The sequence below is a fragment of the Choristoneura fumiferana genome, chromosome 10 (assembly GCF_025370935.1).
Source record: "Choristoneura fumiferana chromosome 10, NRCan_CFum_1, whole genome shotgun sequence".
Taxonomy (NCBI): domain Eukaryota; kingdom Metazoa; phylum Arthropoda; class Insecta; order Lepidoptera; family Tortricidae; genus Choristoneura; species Choristoneura fumiferana.
The window spans coordinates 6,931,251-6,949,173 of record NC_133481.1 but is presented as its reverse complement, the minus strand read 5'-3'; the positions used below and the strand labels follow the sequence as shown (position 1 = coordinate 6,949,173).

The 17,923-nt window shown below is 35.9% G+C and overlaps 3 protein-coding genes across 6 annotated transcripts in view; 2 read left to right on the top strand and 1 right to left on the bottom strand.

Annotated features, from left to right (window-relative positions):
- Positions 1-3,687, top strand: part of LOC141431737 (DNA repair endonuclease XPF-like) — a 35,154-nt gene extending 31,467 nt beyond the window's left edge. Inside the window, exon 14 of the mRNA XM_074092913.1 lies at positions 3,224-3,687. Coding sequence (XP_073949014.1) covers positions 3,224-3,379 — 156 coding nt within the window. The 3' untranslated portion in view covers positions 3,380-3,687. The remainder of the gene's footprint in view (positions 1-3,223) is intronic.
- On the bottom strand, positions 3,381-14,819 carry Pcmt (Protein-L-isoaspartate (D-aspartate) O-methyltransferase). 4 transcript variants are annotated; one of them, XM_074093291.1, is made up of 8 exons: positions 14,724-14,819; positions 14,113-14,169; positions 13,625-13,761; positions 12,438-12,663; positions 11,590-11,675; positions 10,401-10,478; positions 8,788-8,875; positions 5,356-7,147 (listed from the first exon to the last, which is right to left on the bottom strand). In XM_074093291.1, the coding sequence occupies exons 1-8, from the start codon at positions 14,740-14,742 to the stop codon at positions 7,053-7,055; spliced, it is 786 nt and encodes a 261-aa protein (XP_073949392.1). In that variant the 5' UTR covers positions 14,743-14,819; the 3' UTR covers positions 5,356-7,052. The 4 variants fall into 4 exon arrangements, with proteins under 4 accessions (XP_073949394.1, XP_073949392.1, XP_073949393.1 ...); XM_074093292.1 differs by lacking the exon at positions 14,724-14,819 and adding an exon at positions 14,282-14,647; XM_074093293.1 differs by lacking the exons at positions 5,356-7,147; positions 14,724-14,819 and adding an exon at positions 3,381-3,603 and having other exon boundaries at positions 14,113-14,641.
- A 275-nt stretch (positions 14,820-15,094) lies between these two features.
- Positions 15,095-17,909, top strand: LOC141431969 (uncharacterized). Its single transcript, XM_074093295.1, has 2 exons — positions 15,095-15,713; positions 17,775-17,909. Exons 1-2 carry the CDS (start codon positions 15,384-15,386, stop codon positions 17,901-17,903), a joined length of 459 nt encoding a protein of 152 aa, XP_073949396.1. The 5' UTR covers positions 15,095-15,383; the 3' UTR covers positions 17,904-17,909.
- Positions 17,910-17,923: the final 14 nt, after the last annotated feature.

The following is a 17,923-nucleotide window of genomic DNA, read 5'->3' as shown; positions in this document are numbered from 1 at the left end:
TTTATGTTTCGATAAACGACAATAGCGACATTTTTCAAAATTCTGTTCAGTTTGCAACAAAAAAGTTTGCGATTGATATGCGCCATTATCAAAGTTCCTTCGCTTAAAGTCTGAACGTGGTTGTAATAATGTAGCACTGCATGTTGACACTTTTACAGCTTCTTCGTGGAGAAATTCGGCAAGAATATCCAATTTAGATTTAGTTCCTTGCATTATTAACCGGTAACTGTAATCTGTCCATTTAGGTAATAATACTGTAGGTAATTTTGACAGTATTATTGACACTATATTAATTCCGTGTAAGTATTCTGTGCGGTTAAGTGCACGAACAGCTGCCACATAATTTTTAATTTTTATGGCAAACGTCACAATTTCTTTGTGATATTCCTGTGGCAGAGGATGTAGTTTTTTAATTTCAAGCTGAATTTTTGTAAGAATAACGTCTGGGTTCCCAAATTGCAGCTCCAAGGTCGACATTACTGTTCCAGATGATGTGCCGCTCATAAGTAGTGCTGCAACACAATCTTTTGCGGGACCTCGTAGGCATTTTCTCAGCCGCCACATATTTTCAATTTCACTGAAACTACACACTCTAGTTGATTCTTCGAAAGCCTGTTTGAATTGCAGCCAATCCATGGGGTCACCGGCGAACACGGGCAGTTCTTTCGGCGTACTGATGCGGCTAAGCAATTTTGTTTGTTGATTTTCAGTAGATGAGGTGGACACTAATTCCTTCAGTGCTGCCACTAGCTGTTGAACTGGCCCATCAGTGCCGGTTGCTACTGCCGCCGACGGACACCGCGAACCCCTGGTGGTTCCATGGTCGTGGGTATGCGGTGCTTCCTGTTCCTGCTGACTGCGCTCCAGCCACCTCTCTACTTCACTTCTAGTGGATGCTCGATCCGATTCCGCGTGTGAACTGTATTCTTCATCAATTTTTACGAGATCTAATTGTAACCTTTTTTCAATCAAGTCCATTTCGATGCGCGCTTTTGCTTCCGCAGCTTCCAGTTCCAGCTTCTTCTTGCGTGCCACAGCAGATGATGATGACTTCTTCGATCCAGAATCGTTAGTTTTGCGAGAACAATTAGGTTTTGGTTCTGCGTTTTTTCTTTGTTCAGATTTAATACTACCCACTTCTAAAATAACTGTTTTATCTGGATTCTTCTTTTCTTCATTACCAATTTGCGGCGTTTGTTGTTGCTGGTTTATAATAACTTCCTGATTTTGTTCCATCTCGTTTTTCCTTTCTTGTTCCCGTTTGGTAGAACTCCGTGTGCTGACCATTTTGGCTGGTGTTCTGATCATAGACGTTCCGGTTCGAAGACCAAAATGTAAAGGAGGTTTTCGAATGTGCAGCAAAAAGTGGTCAAATCAGAGAACTGAATTTATTATGAAAAGAAAAGTTACAGGAGAAATTAAAAAATAATAATCAAATTTGCGTGCGGTAGGTTCGGCTCGCATCTGAGATCTAATGAGCGGCGGCCCGCCCTGCCCCCCGCACCCTTCTTTCCTCTGTCGCCTGCGTCGCTTACAATGGTCTTCAAACAATCAAATTTCATCTAAACGTCATTATTCATTAATGTTAATCTTGAATGACAGTAATTTTATATTAGTTATAGATATTTATGTTATCAAAGAGTAAGCATGCAAGCAATTAAACCTTTTACATTTAGAACATTGATTTGAAAATAACATTATTATTATGGGAAAACGGTTTACTAATGATTCGGCGAAAATTATTTAGCAAATTATTAGCTCCCAAACTATTTATCCCATATTTTTATTTAGGCGAAATGTTATTTCCTAAGTCAACATTTCGCACTGATATCATTTCCCAACTAATCATTTGATAAATTATTATTATGCAAATGATTACCTGGGATTTTTTTAAGATGTCGTTTATGTTTTGGTCAAACGTATTGATTGGCATACCTTAACTTAGCAACATATTGAATGGCATACAACCTACTTTCCTAGTGGCAGTTATCCTGGCTGCTATAAAAAAAACCTAACATCGAAGGCTAAGGCCTTAGCCTTCTGAACCTAAACTATCCAAGTCGCTTCTGCTCCGAGCCGTCTTGCTCGCTCGCTTCGCTCGCTCGCACAATTTTTAAAGTAAAACTTTGCAATATAAAAATTGGCCAAATGTTATTTGACAATTTGTTATTCGCCTAAGCCAATCATTTGCTACATAATTATTTGCCACATAAAAGTGTGATGAAGTAAAATTTTGCAATATAAAATTGTTGCGTAATAAGAAAAATGCGGAGTAAAGTTATGCCAACGAATTGTTTGCCAAATGAAACTTTGGCGAAAGATTGGTTGCTAAGTGAAATTTGGCGAAACATATTTCGCCGAAAAGGCAGTACACCGTGAAAACAAACATAACAAGACTATAGCCTATTTAAAAAAAGTGAACATAACGGGAAAGCAGAAATTATGGTAATGCTAATATTATAGGAATGTCAACATTATAAATAGACGACTTCCTGAGATTGTACACATTTTAAACAGCAGACATTTTGAGAAAGCTGACATAATAGAAGTGCTAACATTGTGAAAACGCAGACGTTTTGGGAATTGTACATTTTAGGAAAACAGAGATTTCATGCCTGAGCCTAATAAACTTTAATAATGGAACTGATGCTTTCTTCGAGAATTTAGAACTAACGGCGTGATTTTACTTGTTATTAAATCGTCCCTACACTACCTACACTTTTTACGGAGTGCGACACAAAAAAGTAGAAACTAAACGTATGAAGGCATGACATTCTTTTGTATCTAAATATCACATTTTTGACATAAAAGTCTTGAACATGGCAACATTTTTACTAAGTAAAATATTCAAATTCAATTATTTTATTATTTTAGATTGTGGCTACATCACAGATAGTTGTTACAATTAGGTATTTTATAATCGAACCAGCACAACCAGCTAGTTTTTGGCATTCAATATTTTTTTTTAAATTAACTATTAATTAATTATCTATTAATTGCGTTCCTTTAAAATATCCTAATCAAATTATCCAAATTTCATAATTCCTAATCCTACTAATATTATCAATGCGAAAGTTTGTGTGTGTGTGTGTGTGTGTGCGTGTGTGTGTGTGTTCCCATCTGTTTTGTTACTTTGCCGTGCCATTAACTTTAACTTTTCAATATTTGTGGTATGAACCTACCGGCAATGAAGTCTTATTTATTTATCTTTTTATTATTTCAGGAGGAGCTAGGACAGATAATTGAAAATAAAAATGAAGCAGACACTTTGTACTCAGTACTGCACGTAAAAGCAAAACCTGCCGACGCCGGCAAGGACGATAAGCCGTTTGGTAAAAAGAAATTTACAGGCAAATTGTTTAGAAGTAAAAAGACGTAACATTATTTAAATAAACTTTATTTATAATATGTAAATAATATGTATTAATAACAATAGAAAGTCATAATAAAAACTAGTTGTCTATCCCACATGAGCATTGACAACAATAATAAAATTATTTTAAATATTAATATATGTCAAAAAGATAGATTCAAATCAAAGTTAAATTCAAGGTTCAGGCGCCCTTTTTTAATGTACGTCGTAAATTGATTAACGCCAAGAACCTAAAACAGAGATACCAAATCAATAAGAGTAACTTACTTATTTAAGTCGCTTTAACACCCCTAATAAACTATTTAAAATTTTAATGAACGACTTAATTCATTACAATCATTCTACTCAAGTATGATGCCTGTCCTGCCTTTCATCTAAAAAGGGTAATGAGCAGAAACGGAGGCAACGGACTGAGCGTACCGAAGTAACAAGCTTATGACTTCTATTCAGTGCAAGGAGTCCTCTCCGCTTGCATTGAAAGGTGGCCATAAAGAAAGAATCGCAACTTGACACTAGCTTTCTAATAGCAGTATCAAAATCTCGCTGCTCACCACAGCATGTAGGAGCGAGAAGCATATACAATAGAGCGTTCTGGTGCGTCACATGCGCCCCTTGCTAGGAACTACAGTTCGTTCGCGTTAAGAATACAGTGAGTCATCAGTGCAACTTAATTCAGTTAGCACATAAAGGACAGGACACAACCGTTGCATTCGAGAGCATGCGTTTAACTGGCACTGCGAACTTGACTTTCTAATTAAATTAGGAACGATTTGATTGGTTATTAGGCCTGGCTAGGCCGGCGTACATTGATGATTCACTGCATTCTTAACGCGAACGGACTGTAGTGACTAACTGAAGGTTCAGTTTCGACCAATTCTTAACCAAAACTTCGGCTTCGTCAAAACTCCTGTTACCTTTACGTCATTGGGGTATACTAAACGTAATTGCTAGTTGTGGGAAGCCTATGTCCAGCAGACGTCTTTATAGCGACACATTTTTATTCGTGTTTTATTTATTTGACATGTATTAACTGCCTGTAGGTCGTGTAAAAATAGATAAGGTTTTAACATACTACCTATTCAAACTTGATTTTCAATTAAAGTGTCAAAATAAGTTTCGGTTTCAGCCGAAACCTGGACCGTGCCGGAAATTTTGATCGGAAAATGATTTATGACCTCACGGGCAGCGAAATTGACAAGTTTTCATTTTTTTAACACCTGTAAATTACTACAGGAATCGAAAGAGTTTTGACTCCTGAACATGGGAAAATATTTATTATAATTTATTTCTCCATATTTAAAAAAATACAAAAAAAATAAAAATATATCCGCATTTGCCAAAACTACCGCAGAGTAGATATGTTTCCTTTGCCTTTTTCACCAGAAAAAGGAGCTGTCATAATTTTGACAACGTCTACGTCAGATTTACATGATCTTTTTTTTTAATAGAGACTAGACAAAAGTAATTAGTCTATTGTGTGGTAGTTTTGGAGTTATGCCCTTTTAGAATAAGCACATTTTTAAATAATTGTAATAAATTAATTAATAATCGTAGCGAAATTTTAAAAATATCAGCGTCTTTTTCTTTCCAAACAGAATACAGAGAACGAATCAAATTATAGTCTTAGAAATATGAAATCTTGTCAATTCAGCTCTAAGAATGGTTTTTAAAAGTCAGTGTTTTTTTACTGAGCTTACATACAGTTAAGTTGAAGGAATCACCGTAAATTGATTCTATTATAAACATTATGATTCATTAAATTTTTGGAAAATTCTGATTTCATTATAATAATGAAATCTATAAACTAACTTTACTCATCATCGTGCGAGAACGAGAGCCATTCTTATATAGGTACATACATTTTCATTTTTTTTATGTCTACTTATTGATTTTCGTTCATCTGAATCATTACATTCGTGTCTTTTAAAATTAAATTGTGTGCTTATACTCTTGCAAAATGAAATTACAAAAAATTTAATTGCAACTGCCCTGTGATGGAAACGAAGCTGCATTTCTTACTTGGCTTTACAGACTTGATTGGTCTTACAGAGTACTTACTACGAATTGCAAAAATATACTGAGCGGCTAAAAAATCTGGCCTTCAAATGTATGCAGTACCTAAAAGGTAATTTTGTATGGATGGAGAGTGGGCCAAATTTTGTGCCGCTGAGTATATAAACAACTAGTCTATAATAAAATAATAACAGTTCATAATTATGACTCAAGCTGCCATAGACAGGGCTCGGAGTCGGATATCGGAATACTTAGCGAAACAATTTCGTTCTTTAAATATCTATGAATCGATTTGTTTCGGTTTTGTTGGAAAGGTTATAGAAAACGTATAACAGTTGGTAACACGTTTATCCATAAAAACATTACACAACAGTCACAATTATGTATAAGAGGCATCAATACACACAAGAGCACATGTAAGTTAAGGAAATGAGGGCCACATAAGACGGAGGTAAATATATTCGCGGCGAAAGAGCAACGACTCGCTATGCGAGCTATAGCGAACTGTCATTCATTCCGGCGCGGGCCGCGCGTCCCGAGCGGCGCGTGGCGGCGAGCCGCGCGCCACCTTGCAATGATTTCAGAAACTACGGACGAGCGTGCACGAGCGAGTCGGGTATAATTCGGCGCGTTATAAACGTTATAACCGGCTTAAAATCACAATCGTTTCCGGTTATTAAAACGTTTTCAAACTTTCTTATTTATTTTTGTTGTTTCATGGACTGCTATTCATCTTTAATAAAACTAACGTGCTACGCAGAACGCAGAAATGATTATATAAATGAACGAAATATTTCGAACGAATTTGTCGTCGGTAGTTCAGCCTTGACCTCGAAGCTATTAAAACCAGGTTTTCTAAATTATTCCGTTTCATTCTCGTTCCAGGTAAAACATTGTGTAAACAACTGTTAAAAACGTTTCCGAGCCCTAGCCCCTGGCCGTAGGTATACGACGACATTACGTCACTACTTTGAAAAAAATCTCGTATCTAAAATCAATATATCAACAAAGTTGAACCTTGACAAAATGTTCATAAAGTTCACTCAGAAAATTATTTATTATGACGTACGAGTTTTTTTTTAAGTAGTGACGATTATTATTTATACATACTCCCAAAGTCTCACTCAAAACATCTGGGTCACGGACAATTAACCTAACACTCGTTTAATGCTTCAAAAACAGCTCTACTCTTATTGCAATTGAGCGTGATGGATTGATCTGTCAATTAATTATACTGTTATACATACTGTAATATTACTCCTATTTTACCAATAAAGGGTTTGAGATTTGACGGATTAATTGCAGAGTTCCTTTCTTTTCATAGTAATAATTCTCCTTTTTTGTACAGCAAAGGAACTACTGAGAATAATCCGATTTGACACATTCCGAATTAAAGCGATAGAAGTAGCAGTAGGTATTTACATTTTCGAAAGACAAGACCACAAACGAAAAAATGCCAACTGCAATATTTTTGTTTATACGAAATCTATCATGGCTTCAAGCCTATAGTTTTCTCCGTATATAACAACTACAAATGCTCCAAACAGAAAACCAATGGTTATTGGTAAGATAGAAGTACAGCACTTTAGTAACCAATACAATATCTTAGTACATATTTACAATTTATCCCACAAACTGCTGCTAAATTCGATCAATCTCAAATAAACTAATTACGTAAGAAGTATTCATCCTTGTCGTGATCAAAAGCATATTCATCATAGAAGTGTGTCATCTCGCCTTCTAAAACTTGCTTATGTTCAACTGGATGTAAAAATGTTGAAAATGTAATCAATAAACTTGGCTTTCTTGACATTACCTAAGTTAAAATTGTACAGAATAGAATATACATGTGTCCATTAGGAAGTACCTAACTATCCCGTCGTAGCTAGATAGATCATACCCTTTTTTATATTTGGCTGGATGGCGAACGAGCAAGTGGATCTCCTGGTGGTAAGAGATCAACACCGCCCATAAACATCTGCAACACCAGGGATATTGCAGATGCGTTGCCAACCTAGAGGCCTAAGATGGGATACCTCAAGTGCCAGTAATTTCACCGGCTGTTTTACTCTCCACTCCGAAACACAACAGTGCAAGCACTGCTGCTTCACGGCAGGATTAGCGAGCAAAGTCGCCTACATACGAGTTACGAATTACATACTCTAGTTCTAAAGGTATCTCATCAAAATGAATTTTGAGATACCATTAGATCTGAGAGTCGGTAATTGTAACACCTTTAGTCCGATTTTGTTTGCCAGAATTAAAATATAGAAACATTATATTTCGCCAGGTCTCATTTTGTGATATTTTAACTCAGAAGGTCTTTGTAACCATGGCATAAAAAAATGGACCTAAGGTATCTCAATTACAGAAGTTAAGAAAAAATTAAATATCTTCCAATAGTTGGCTCTCAATAAACCTAAAATTTAACCAAATGAAATGAAATTTATTGCGTACGAATTAAGGTTTTAGATTGCAGTTACATATGCTTAAACTTAAGTTTCTCTTAACCCTACCTTTACAGGTGTACAGTCAAGGGCAAAGATATCGACACGGCCAAAGTTGCAAAAATATGTATACACAGCCTTAATGTTAAGTGCATAAAGTCGTGTATACATATTTTTGTAACTTTGGCCGTGTCGATATCTTTGCCCTTGGCTGTACACGCAGTTAAAAAAAATAATAAAGATGAAAATTTTATAATTACAATTATTTTAAATACTATGTCATCGGCCAAGGAATCGAGCCCCACTTAAGCCGATTTATCTAGCTCTGACCGGATAATCATTTACTTACTGGACATGGACAGCCTGTCGAGAAATTCGGTATTTAACCCCGAAACACTGATTGACTCGCATCATCTTTCCGCCGAAACAGAGAAAAAACGTTTAGGGACTGGATATTTAGTAATAGGATAGCATCGAAAGTAGACGATCTGATATCCAATTGGATGCTTTTGTGACATTAAAATGTAGTGAATGAAAAGCAAAACAGATGTGTACTGTAACGAAATTGCTATTTAACTGAAACTATATATGTTTTGTATCAAAACTTAACCCTTATATTTCCAGTCTTGTTAATATTTCCTCTGTTGTGTCACAATCCATTTAATGCCATTGCAATTTTATTACGGTAGATTTTTGATTTTCATTCGATAATAGGTACTGGGGTAATCTGTGTAGGTACTACTCGCAGGTTTTTATGTAATCGACGTTTATTACGCACAGGGATGGATAAATAATACTTTATATCCCTGGGTTGTTTGTGTTTAGTTTTTCAATTTCTGGGGGCCCACGACACTACATCAACAACGCCCATAAGGTCTAGTATTATACAGCAAAGTATAGCCCCCAGGCAAAACAACATGGTGTACTTAAGTACATTGTAAATAGGTCACTCACGATACTGCTTTTCTTTGTCCGTCAATGGTACATAGATTACACCCATGAGTTTCTTCACTGTGGTGGTCCCATCGGCAGCTTTGTCCACCTAAAAACATGAACATGACACAGCTCTTACTAAAAGTTTCTTATAAATGATATATCACATGCCAGCATGAATAAATTGATAAGTGAAATTGTTAAGTATCTGTTTGTTCAAGAGGCCCCTGTATAAGAACAGCAATCACAATGACAAGTGACATTACTTTCGTTCAATTTATTTCGTCCCTGCTCTTGCAGATCATCATATCCCAATCTTCTACTAATATATAAATGTGAAAGTTTGTGAGTGAGTGAGGGAGTGAGTATGTTTGTTACTTCTTCACGCTGAAACGGCTGGACGGATTTGGATGAAATTTGGCGAAAAGTTAGTTTATAACCTAGATTAAAACTTAGCATACTTTTAATTCCGATATTCCCACGGGATAGGGATAAAATCGTGAAATAACAACCGCTGGGCTTAGAGCCATGAAATTTAGTATGTAGGTAGCTGGACCTCTGGAATAACACATAGGCTACTATTTATCCCGATATTCCCACGGGATAGGGATAAAATCTCAAAATAATAACCGCTGGGCTTAGAGTCATAAAATTTGGTAGGTAGCTGGACGTCTGGAATAACACGTGAGCGACTTTTTGACCCGAAATTCCCACGGGATACTTAGGGATAAAATCTCGAAATAACAACCACTAGGCTTAGAGGCATGAAATTTGGTATGTAGATAGCCGGACGTCTGGAATAACACACACGCTACTTTTTATCCCGATATTCCCACGGGATAGTTTTGTAACTAAGGGACCCCATACATCCCTGTATTATTAATATTATTATTTTTGTATTTTTTGCTTTAATTGTATACTGTAGTTTTTAAGTATTTTATTTGTAATTATTTTATTTTGAAAAAATGACTTTTTGCCAAGTTTCTTGCGGCGAATTCTTCTTGGCAATGATGGTCTTTCCGAAAGCGCTGGTAGTTTAAAAAATGACGTGTAAAAGTGCCCATTGCGGCCTATTTACTGAATAAATAATTTTTAATTTGAATTTGGATAGGGAAAATATTTGAAATTTCAGCACTGGGTTTAGAGTCTTGAATTTTGTACAGTTAATCACAACACAACCTCAATGAAGACCACGATATAAATTTTGGAAATTTCCAGGGGAATTTTGTAAAATCCCGAAAATTTCAATTGCAACTACCAGACCGAATAGTTTACGCATGCGAAGCCGCGGGTAAAAGCTAGTAATATTATAAATATGAAAGTTAGTAAGTCTTTTTCTTTGTTTGTTACTTCATCACGTCTAAACCGCTGAACCGATTTAGATGAAATTCGGTATAGGTACAGATAGTTTGAGTCCCGGGGAAGGACATAGGATAGTTTGTATCCCGGAAAAATGCATAGTTCTCGCGGGATACTAATAAACGAATTCTACTCGGACGGAGTCGCGGGTAACAGGTTATCATACATAAATTCATTATTAATATTTTTCAATACTTAACATTATTGTTTTTCAAAGCAGACATGTGTGTGTAGAGCTGATATCTGGTATTATTTTATTATTATTATTATATTACCTGCGTCAGATGTTGCTCTCCACCCTCAGGGCCGACAGGCACTATTAGTCTACCTCCAGGCTTCAACTGCGCAATGAGCTGGAAATATATTTATTTCAAAATGTCAATAAAATTCATTTTGAATACTATCTTTGTTGTTGATAAATAGTCAGCTGAGCGTTATTTTCATTTCTAAGTATTTGTTACACTGATTGTTGCAATTTTAAATATATAAAATTTATACTTTTCTACTGATTCAGATAAAATTTGGTATTGTGATAGATTGAAATATAAATAATAAATAATACATTTTTGACGGAGTCGCAGGCAGGCAGCAGCTATTTCTATGTAAAGTGCTGATGGCTGGTCCTGAAAATTGCCTGCATACCATAAGACTGTAATCCAAAGGCATACAGTGACACAAAGTAAGTTAACATAAGTACTGAAGTCTGGAAAAGCTGAAAACATTAAACCAATAGCGCCCGCTGCTGACGCTTCAGGATTCCTTGACAGCAGACAAAGAGTCACCAACTTTTGGCAATCGCGGTCCTTTTCGCACACTAAACTGATTTTTAGCCTATTTTTCTAATCCTTAGGTACTTATATTATACATGCGAAAGTAACACTCTCTATTTGCTGCCTCTTCAGGTTTAAATCACTGAATCGATTTAGATCAGGCATGCATAGACTTATTATTAGGACGAGGAACCACTCGCACGGATTATAAGCTAAAGGCGGGCCGCAGCAAATAACTGAATGAAGGTTTGAAATTGCATTAGATGAAGTTTGGTAAGGAGATAGTTTGAGACCCCGGGCCATCCATACATTTCGCTGGACCCTCCCCTGCCTCCCCTAAATATGTGACTATGTGACGTAATTCATGAATAGAATATCCCCAATTGACAATACTTTGGCTCCAACCCGTTCAATCTTTCTCCCCTTTATCGCTTTCGAATTCTATTCATCATACAGTCCATTCTCTTTCCTTTCCCTAGTCAAAACCTCGAAATCACATAAGTTTCTGTACAATGCATGAAGTTCAAAAAGGCGTGAGATGAAAAAATAACTGGATTTATTTACCAGCTGAGTGTTGTCAGTCAGTCAAAATAATATTTTTTTTACACGCTTTCATTTAACTTGCAAATGGTTTGAAAATAACATTGTCATGCTTATTCAAAAAACTATACTTAATCATATACATATTACATACCGCTTGAGGCAAACTGGGTGCAGCCGCTCCAACATGTATGGCATTGTAGGGGGCTTCTGGTTCATAGCCAGCTCGTCCATCGCCACCTTACAGCAAATAAGTCTTTTTAAATGTTTTGCTTGAATTTTTTTCACTTTTAATATGAGTATGTATAGGCTAGGCACTATTAATTTTTGTATTAAGCAACAAGATCATATAAAATTGTGTGCCTAATGCTATAAAGGGCTATTGTATGGTTCCGACCAAGTGACTGCAATGGTGTATCACCTTCGAGATTAATATACTTACTGCCCTCCTTAAACGAAAGGCACTCTCTCAAAAAAAAAACGCTTTTCTGTCGGTTACGCCATGTGATGGCGAATGTTACTTATAAGCTACACAATAGTATTAATAACTCGAGTGTTTTTTTTTCAGATAGCGCCTTTTGGCATAGGGTGGCAGTATATATATATTAGTTAGTATAGTATATATATATATATTGGTTAGAATTTTTTGTTTTCTTTATAAATTTGAAACAATAATAATAAATTATTTATATCAGACAACATTTGTATATAGTTCTATCTTTTTAATTTAAATCTTTTAAGTTATTGTTAGAAAGTTATGTTTAATAAAGAAAATTATTCTCAACATGAAACATGGCCCATACAATAAATACCTTAAAGACTAATATAAATATCGTCACTACTTTGAAAAAATCTCGTATCTCAAATCAATATGTCAGCAAATATGACCCTTAAAGCAATGTTCATCAAGTTCACTCGGAAAGATCATGGATTTTGAGATACCAGCTTTTATCAAAGTAGCGACGATATAATAACCTACCCAGAACATATAACTATACCCACCAACAAGTTTAATGCGCTCTGTTGCCAGCAGAGCAGGGTTGTCTTGATTAATATTTTTGGTGGCTAGTTTGACTAGTTCAGGGATATGTTCTATTCCCACAACCCGACCTTTTTCACCTAGCATGTGGGCCATACATGCAGTAAGATAGCCGGAACCAGACCCTACATCCAATGCTTTCTCTCCAGGCACCAACTGATTTTTAAGTCTTTCCAATGCATGAGCATGCTGTAAATAAAGATACTTTATATATTAACATACTATTTTAACATAACTTTAACCAGTGATGTGGCATGAGCAGCCTGCAAATAATATGCCTATAGTGTTAATGTAAATTACACTGACCTTATATGGCCATTACCATTCCACTAATATGTATTATAAATGTGAAAGTTTGTAAGTATGTTTGTCTGTTTTTTACTTCATCATGTCTTATCCGCTGAACTGATTTAGTTTTATTTAGTTTCCACGGTTTAGTGAAAACCGAATTGTACTTGGACAGAGCCGCGGGTAACGGCTAGTTATGGTAGTAAAATATTAAAGAAGTCTATCATTTATATGTTACATAGTGTTGTTTTAGCATCTTTAACACATTCAGAGCCAAGAACCCAGCAATCAGGTTTTCAGTGTGATAAGGTGGTAACAAACTCTTTATTGTACTAAATAAGTAAACAAACAATATAACATGACGGCTTATGAGAAAACTTTAAAGACAAATTTTTTTTCAAAATTATTCAGTGGCTGGGGCAGGCATGTACACTGCTGGTTTTGGGTCAGTCCATATGATGGATCTGAATGTATGATGCATGCCTCGAATGCACATACTTGTGGCTTGTATAATAGACATTATGATTCTTGATCTAAGCCCACTTACAACACTTAGCGATTAATCCCATTGGTTAGGTTCTCTCTTAATAAACAGTTTTTTGTACAAAGCAAAAAAATGCTGCTACTGGTTACAAGCATAATGAATTGTGTGGTTGCATATATATTAAACAAGGAGTTTTTGCATATTAATTTCAGGGATTTTGGAAATGGCTCCTGCAATTTCAATGAAATTTGCTAAGGAGTTTCCAGAGGCGAACACTCAATCCAGCTTGGTCTCTTGTGCCAACACGCGTTATCGAGTTTTGCCTGAACATCACTCGAATACCCAGTTACTAAACATTTAAGTTGACAAGGAACTCACCATATGTGGTGCACTGATGGTGGCCGCAAACCCAATGGACTGAGGGGAATCATGATATGGAGCATAAGGGCAGTAGTTTTTACGGTCCACTAAACTCATGGCATTAGCAACTGCATCAGACTTAATGATGCCATTTTCTGAAATTAATCATAAACTTTATTTATTGGTAATAGTTTATAAATTTAATAAATTTTTTACTCCATTGACATATTAATATTAACTGAAATTGATAATTGGAGCTAGAATTTTGGAACTACATTTTTTTTAAAGCTGGGGGCCTCATTCAGCTTTGCCGCCCGCCCCGGGCCTCTGACGAGCTTAGTTCGCCACTGTAGCTTAAATATACTGAAACTGAAGTGTTCTTAAAATAGTTGTTATAGGTATATCAAAACAAAATTTAATATCAAATATTCGTGCTGTGTGCAAAATGCTATACTGGTACTGAAAGCAAATATGATTAAAGATATTTTATAATTTATAGTACTCACTTCGAAGATTGCGGACTAAATCAGCATTATTTACACCATGACTTCTCCAAGCCATGACTATAACAAATATAAGAATCACTAAGACGTTATTCATAAACGAAAAATTTTCAGTATACGATTTTTCTTATTTTGATGAAATAAAATACTTCTTTTTATTTGGCCCACTCACTTTTTGCAAATTTATAACTTCAGTCAAGTCAATATTTTTTATTTTTTTACCGTAATGTCAATAGCATGTCATTTTTTTTTTTAATGGCAATATACAAGTTCGGATAGAACGACGATTGTGCCAATGTCAAAGTGAGGAAACGGAGCGGAATTTAATCAAAAAATATTACGGAATTTTGATAGGAAAGTTTAGGATCAGGATCGGGTTTGGACGGAATAGTTATACGTGAATACAAATTATAATGAGAGGCAGCATATTTATATTTTAATATCATTAGAAACAATGTAGAAAGCAATGGAGGCATAGATACATGGGTTATTAGATGAAAGTAAGCAGGGAACGGATGTTGGTAATGGAATACTTTGTGATATAATACTGTTATAAAAAGTAACACGGTCATAAAGTGGACAAGATAAAATATTATGTGGTTCAGATCACCTACCTCCGAACCACACTCGCATGCAGAGCTGTCTATGATGTTAATTTTCGCCAGATGTTGCGGAGTGCAAACATGACCTAAACGCATTCTTATTAAAACACTAGTAAGTACTTCTTTTGCAAAAACATTAGTCATTATAGTAGATAGCAACATGAGTTTGTTTCAAACACTGTATAAACTTTTAGGACTAACGTGATTTAAATTGCTCGGAAAAACACATTCGCCTTATGTCAATGTCAATATTGTAAAAAAAAAAACTTTTCTTTTCTATCTCAGGGCTACTACGAAACTCGAAGTTCGTATCGTACCGTCCCTCTCGCTCTCGTATAGTATAAGGGGCTGTTTCACCATCCATTGATTAGCGTTAACCGACGGTTAAATGTGATGCCGTCTCCGTCTATTCGAACAAAACAAATAGAGACGGCATCACACCTAACCGCCAGTTAACACTAATCAATGGATGGTGAAACAGCCCCTAAGCCTAAGTGTCAGAGGGACCGCACGACACGAACTTCGAGTTTCGAGTTTCGTAGTAGCCCTGCTGGGGAGAGGAATAAAATAAACAGTTTAATTTTCATTCGTGTTGGCTCTAAAATTAATTAATTGTGTTATTAGGCATTTATTTGCCAGACGCAATAAACGAGACAAATTCAAGTCATCCAAATGGTGTGCGATGGGCCGGATCCTCCAGATAATTCTCCGCATGAACTCACACCTCCCCCTAGACATGATCTTATGATGAATGGAAACCAGGCAGAAGAAAGTGATGATGAGAATGAGTATTTCGGCTACGAACCCTTACCACAGGGACCTGAGGCCGTGCACTCTGACGACGAGAGTGACGACGACTCGCAGCCAAATGTGGAGTCTCAACAAGCTCCATCAAATGATGTGCCACTAATTGAATCAATGGATAATGTCTTGACCAGAGAGGTTTGGAGCGCGCCGCGGCCTGTGGACCCTATAGAGATGGATAACGAAAGAGCGCAGCAGGTGACTTGATTCATAATATTCTAATTCTATGTCTGGCTGTCTATTACCTCATCATGCTTAGATCAAAATTTGTATGAAGATAGTTTAAAACCCAGGAAAGTATATAAGATAGTTACTATCCCAGAAAATCTAAAAGTTCCCACAGGGTAGCCATAAATAAATTCTTCATAGTTAAAGTTCCCGGCAGCAGCTAAGAAAAATTAAAATAAATGGGTATTTTGTGCTTTTTATATGCAAATTGGGATTTTATCATTATCACAAAAGAATACAATGTAAATGGGTCATTCTAAGTTAAGAAGTATCAGTTCCTACACAACAAAAATGTTGCAATTTTAATTGAATTATTTAACAGTTGTATTAAGACAACTGATTTGTGCATATCTGCACAATGGCCAGTGAATTTCTAATTTTTCTACAGTTTTAGAAGGGACCAGGGCTGCAGGGGAGAGACTGTTGGTTTTCTCTTATATAATTTATGTAATAGGTCTCTCCCCTGGTCTCCTCAAAAACAAGAAAGGGACTAAAATTCCACTACAAATCTTACAGATACTATGAACAAATCATAATTTATGATTAACTGTAAAAAGGGGAAAGGGATAGGCTAGGGTAGAGACATTTTTCGTGATTGAGGCCCAATTGTGACAAAACTAAGTAACTGAATGAATTGCAATTAACTGACCATAAAGTATTTGCATATGTGTTAAGAGGTACATAGGTCATTTTGTACCAAACTTTCAAATAGTGGATATGTATCATGGACATTGTTTATAACTCTTAACTTAGACGGACCCAAATACTCTTAATTGGATTTAATGCTTTTTTTGCATTTTCATATAGGTGACCTAAGTAGCCCATATTTTCTTTTGAGTTGGGCATTTGTAAAGTAACTCCTGTGAGCATGGTCTTTAGGCATCCATTTTCAATTGATAGTTGTAGTGTTGGAAGTAACTGTTGATCTACGGAACAAATAATAAGTCTGGAAGCGTAACTCAGAACAAATTCCACACAAAAAGTGGCCATACCTAAAACGAAACAACTTATGATTCAAATGCGAATCAATATCGAGGTTGCAAATAGATGTGCTTTTTGATTGGTTAAAATTCAGAAAGAATGCAGGGATTGTTTGACTCGTGTGATGCAATGTCAATGAACAAACTACATAGGCAACTGATGTTCAGATGGATCACTTCTTACATATAATGTTTCAATGACGTGTCATATATTGATAATGACAGCTTGTGTTTTTAAGGGACTTAAAGGAAAAGGAGGTTATCAATTTGGTTGTATTTTTTTGGTTGTTGCCTCAGAACTCCGTCATTTACTTATGAATCGATTTGAAATCAAAAAATCATTTGTATAGGAATACCTCCAATTAGTTCCCATAGGCATGAAATCAGGATCAGATGATTGGATCCTAAGGAAATGGAGGGAACTCTTCAAATATTGTAGGGACACCTATGGTATTTTCGATATATTTAGTAGTAACAATACAATACAATACAAATATTCTTTATTCTTTAAAAGCAGTACAGAGACATTACAAAAATAGAAAAATTCAAGTAGACAATAGGCAGTCTTATCGCTAAAAAGCGACTAACTCCTGCATTTGCTCTTGAACATCATCATTTCATGAAGTGGAACTAATGATAAAGACAAGTGAAGACCACAGTTGACCACCGAAGTTAGGTACTACTCAATAACAAGTATTTCACAGGTTTAATCACAATTATTTTAACACAGTTGCTAAACTACTTGCTAGTGGAAAGTGATCCCTGGATATTTTAGTTTTGCATTGTTCCGCACCACTTCATAACACACGTTGGCATGATAATTTAGAGCTGTTCACAATCAAAAATGCGTAAATTTGACGTGAGCTCACTAAACTTGCGAAATAAATGTCAGTCTAAATTAAATGACGCGCATGCGCACCTTAGCGCAGGACACAGTTAGGACACAATTTCCATTTTTATAACGCAGTTACGCTTCCTGACTTATTATTTGTTCGTAGCTGTTGACAAATCAAAATGTGTTGATAACTCTTTGTATTGTTTTTTTTTTTAGGTAATGTCAGCAATGGCTAACTTTGCCTTGCCTCAGGCTTCTATTCCGGACTGGGCCCAGAGTATCACAGAGGAGCAGTGGAAGCAAACCCTTAATGATAGGATTGAGAGACTCAGAAGTAATAGGTAAACCTCTGTACTTTCTGTTGT

What these genes read in the sequence shown, in the direction of transcription:
- Pcmt (XM_074093290.1), bottom strand. Translation starts at nt 14,206, where the DNA reads ATGAATAACGTCTTAGTGATTCTTATATTTGTTATAGTCATGGCTTGG. An exon ending in CCATCAGTGCACCACATATG is followed by an intron (nt 12,664 to 13,624) that starts GTGAGTTCCTTG and finishes CTTTATTTACAG; the next exon opens with CATGCTCATGCATTGGAAAG. An exon ending in CACCCAGTTTGCCTCAAGCG is followed by an intron (nt 10,479 to 11,589) that starts GTATGTAATATG and finishes ATATATTTCCAG; the next exon opens with CTCATTGCGCAGTTGAAGCC.
- LOC141431969 (XM_074093295.1), top strand. Translation starts at nt 15,384, where the DNA reads ATGGTGTGCGATGGGCCGGATCCTCCAGATAATTCTCCGCATGAACTC. An exon ending in ATAACGAAAGAGCGCAGCAG is followed by an intron (nt 15,714 to 17,774) that starts GTGACTTGATTC and finishes TTTTTTTTTTAG; the next exon opens with GTAATGTCAGCAATGGCTAA.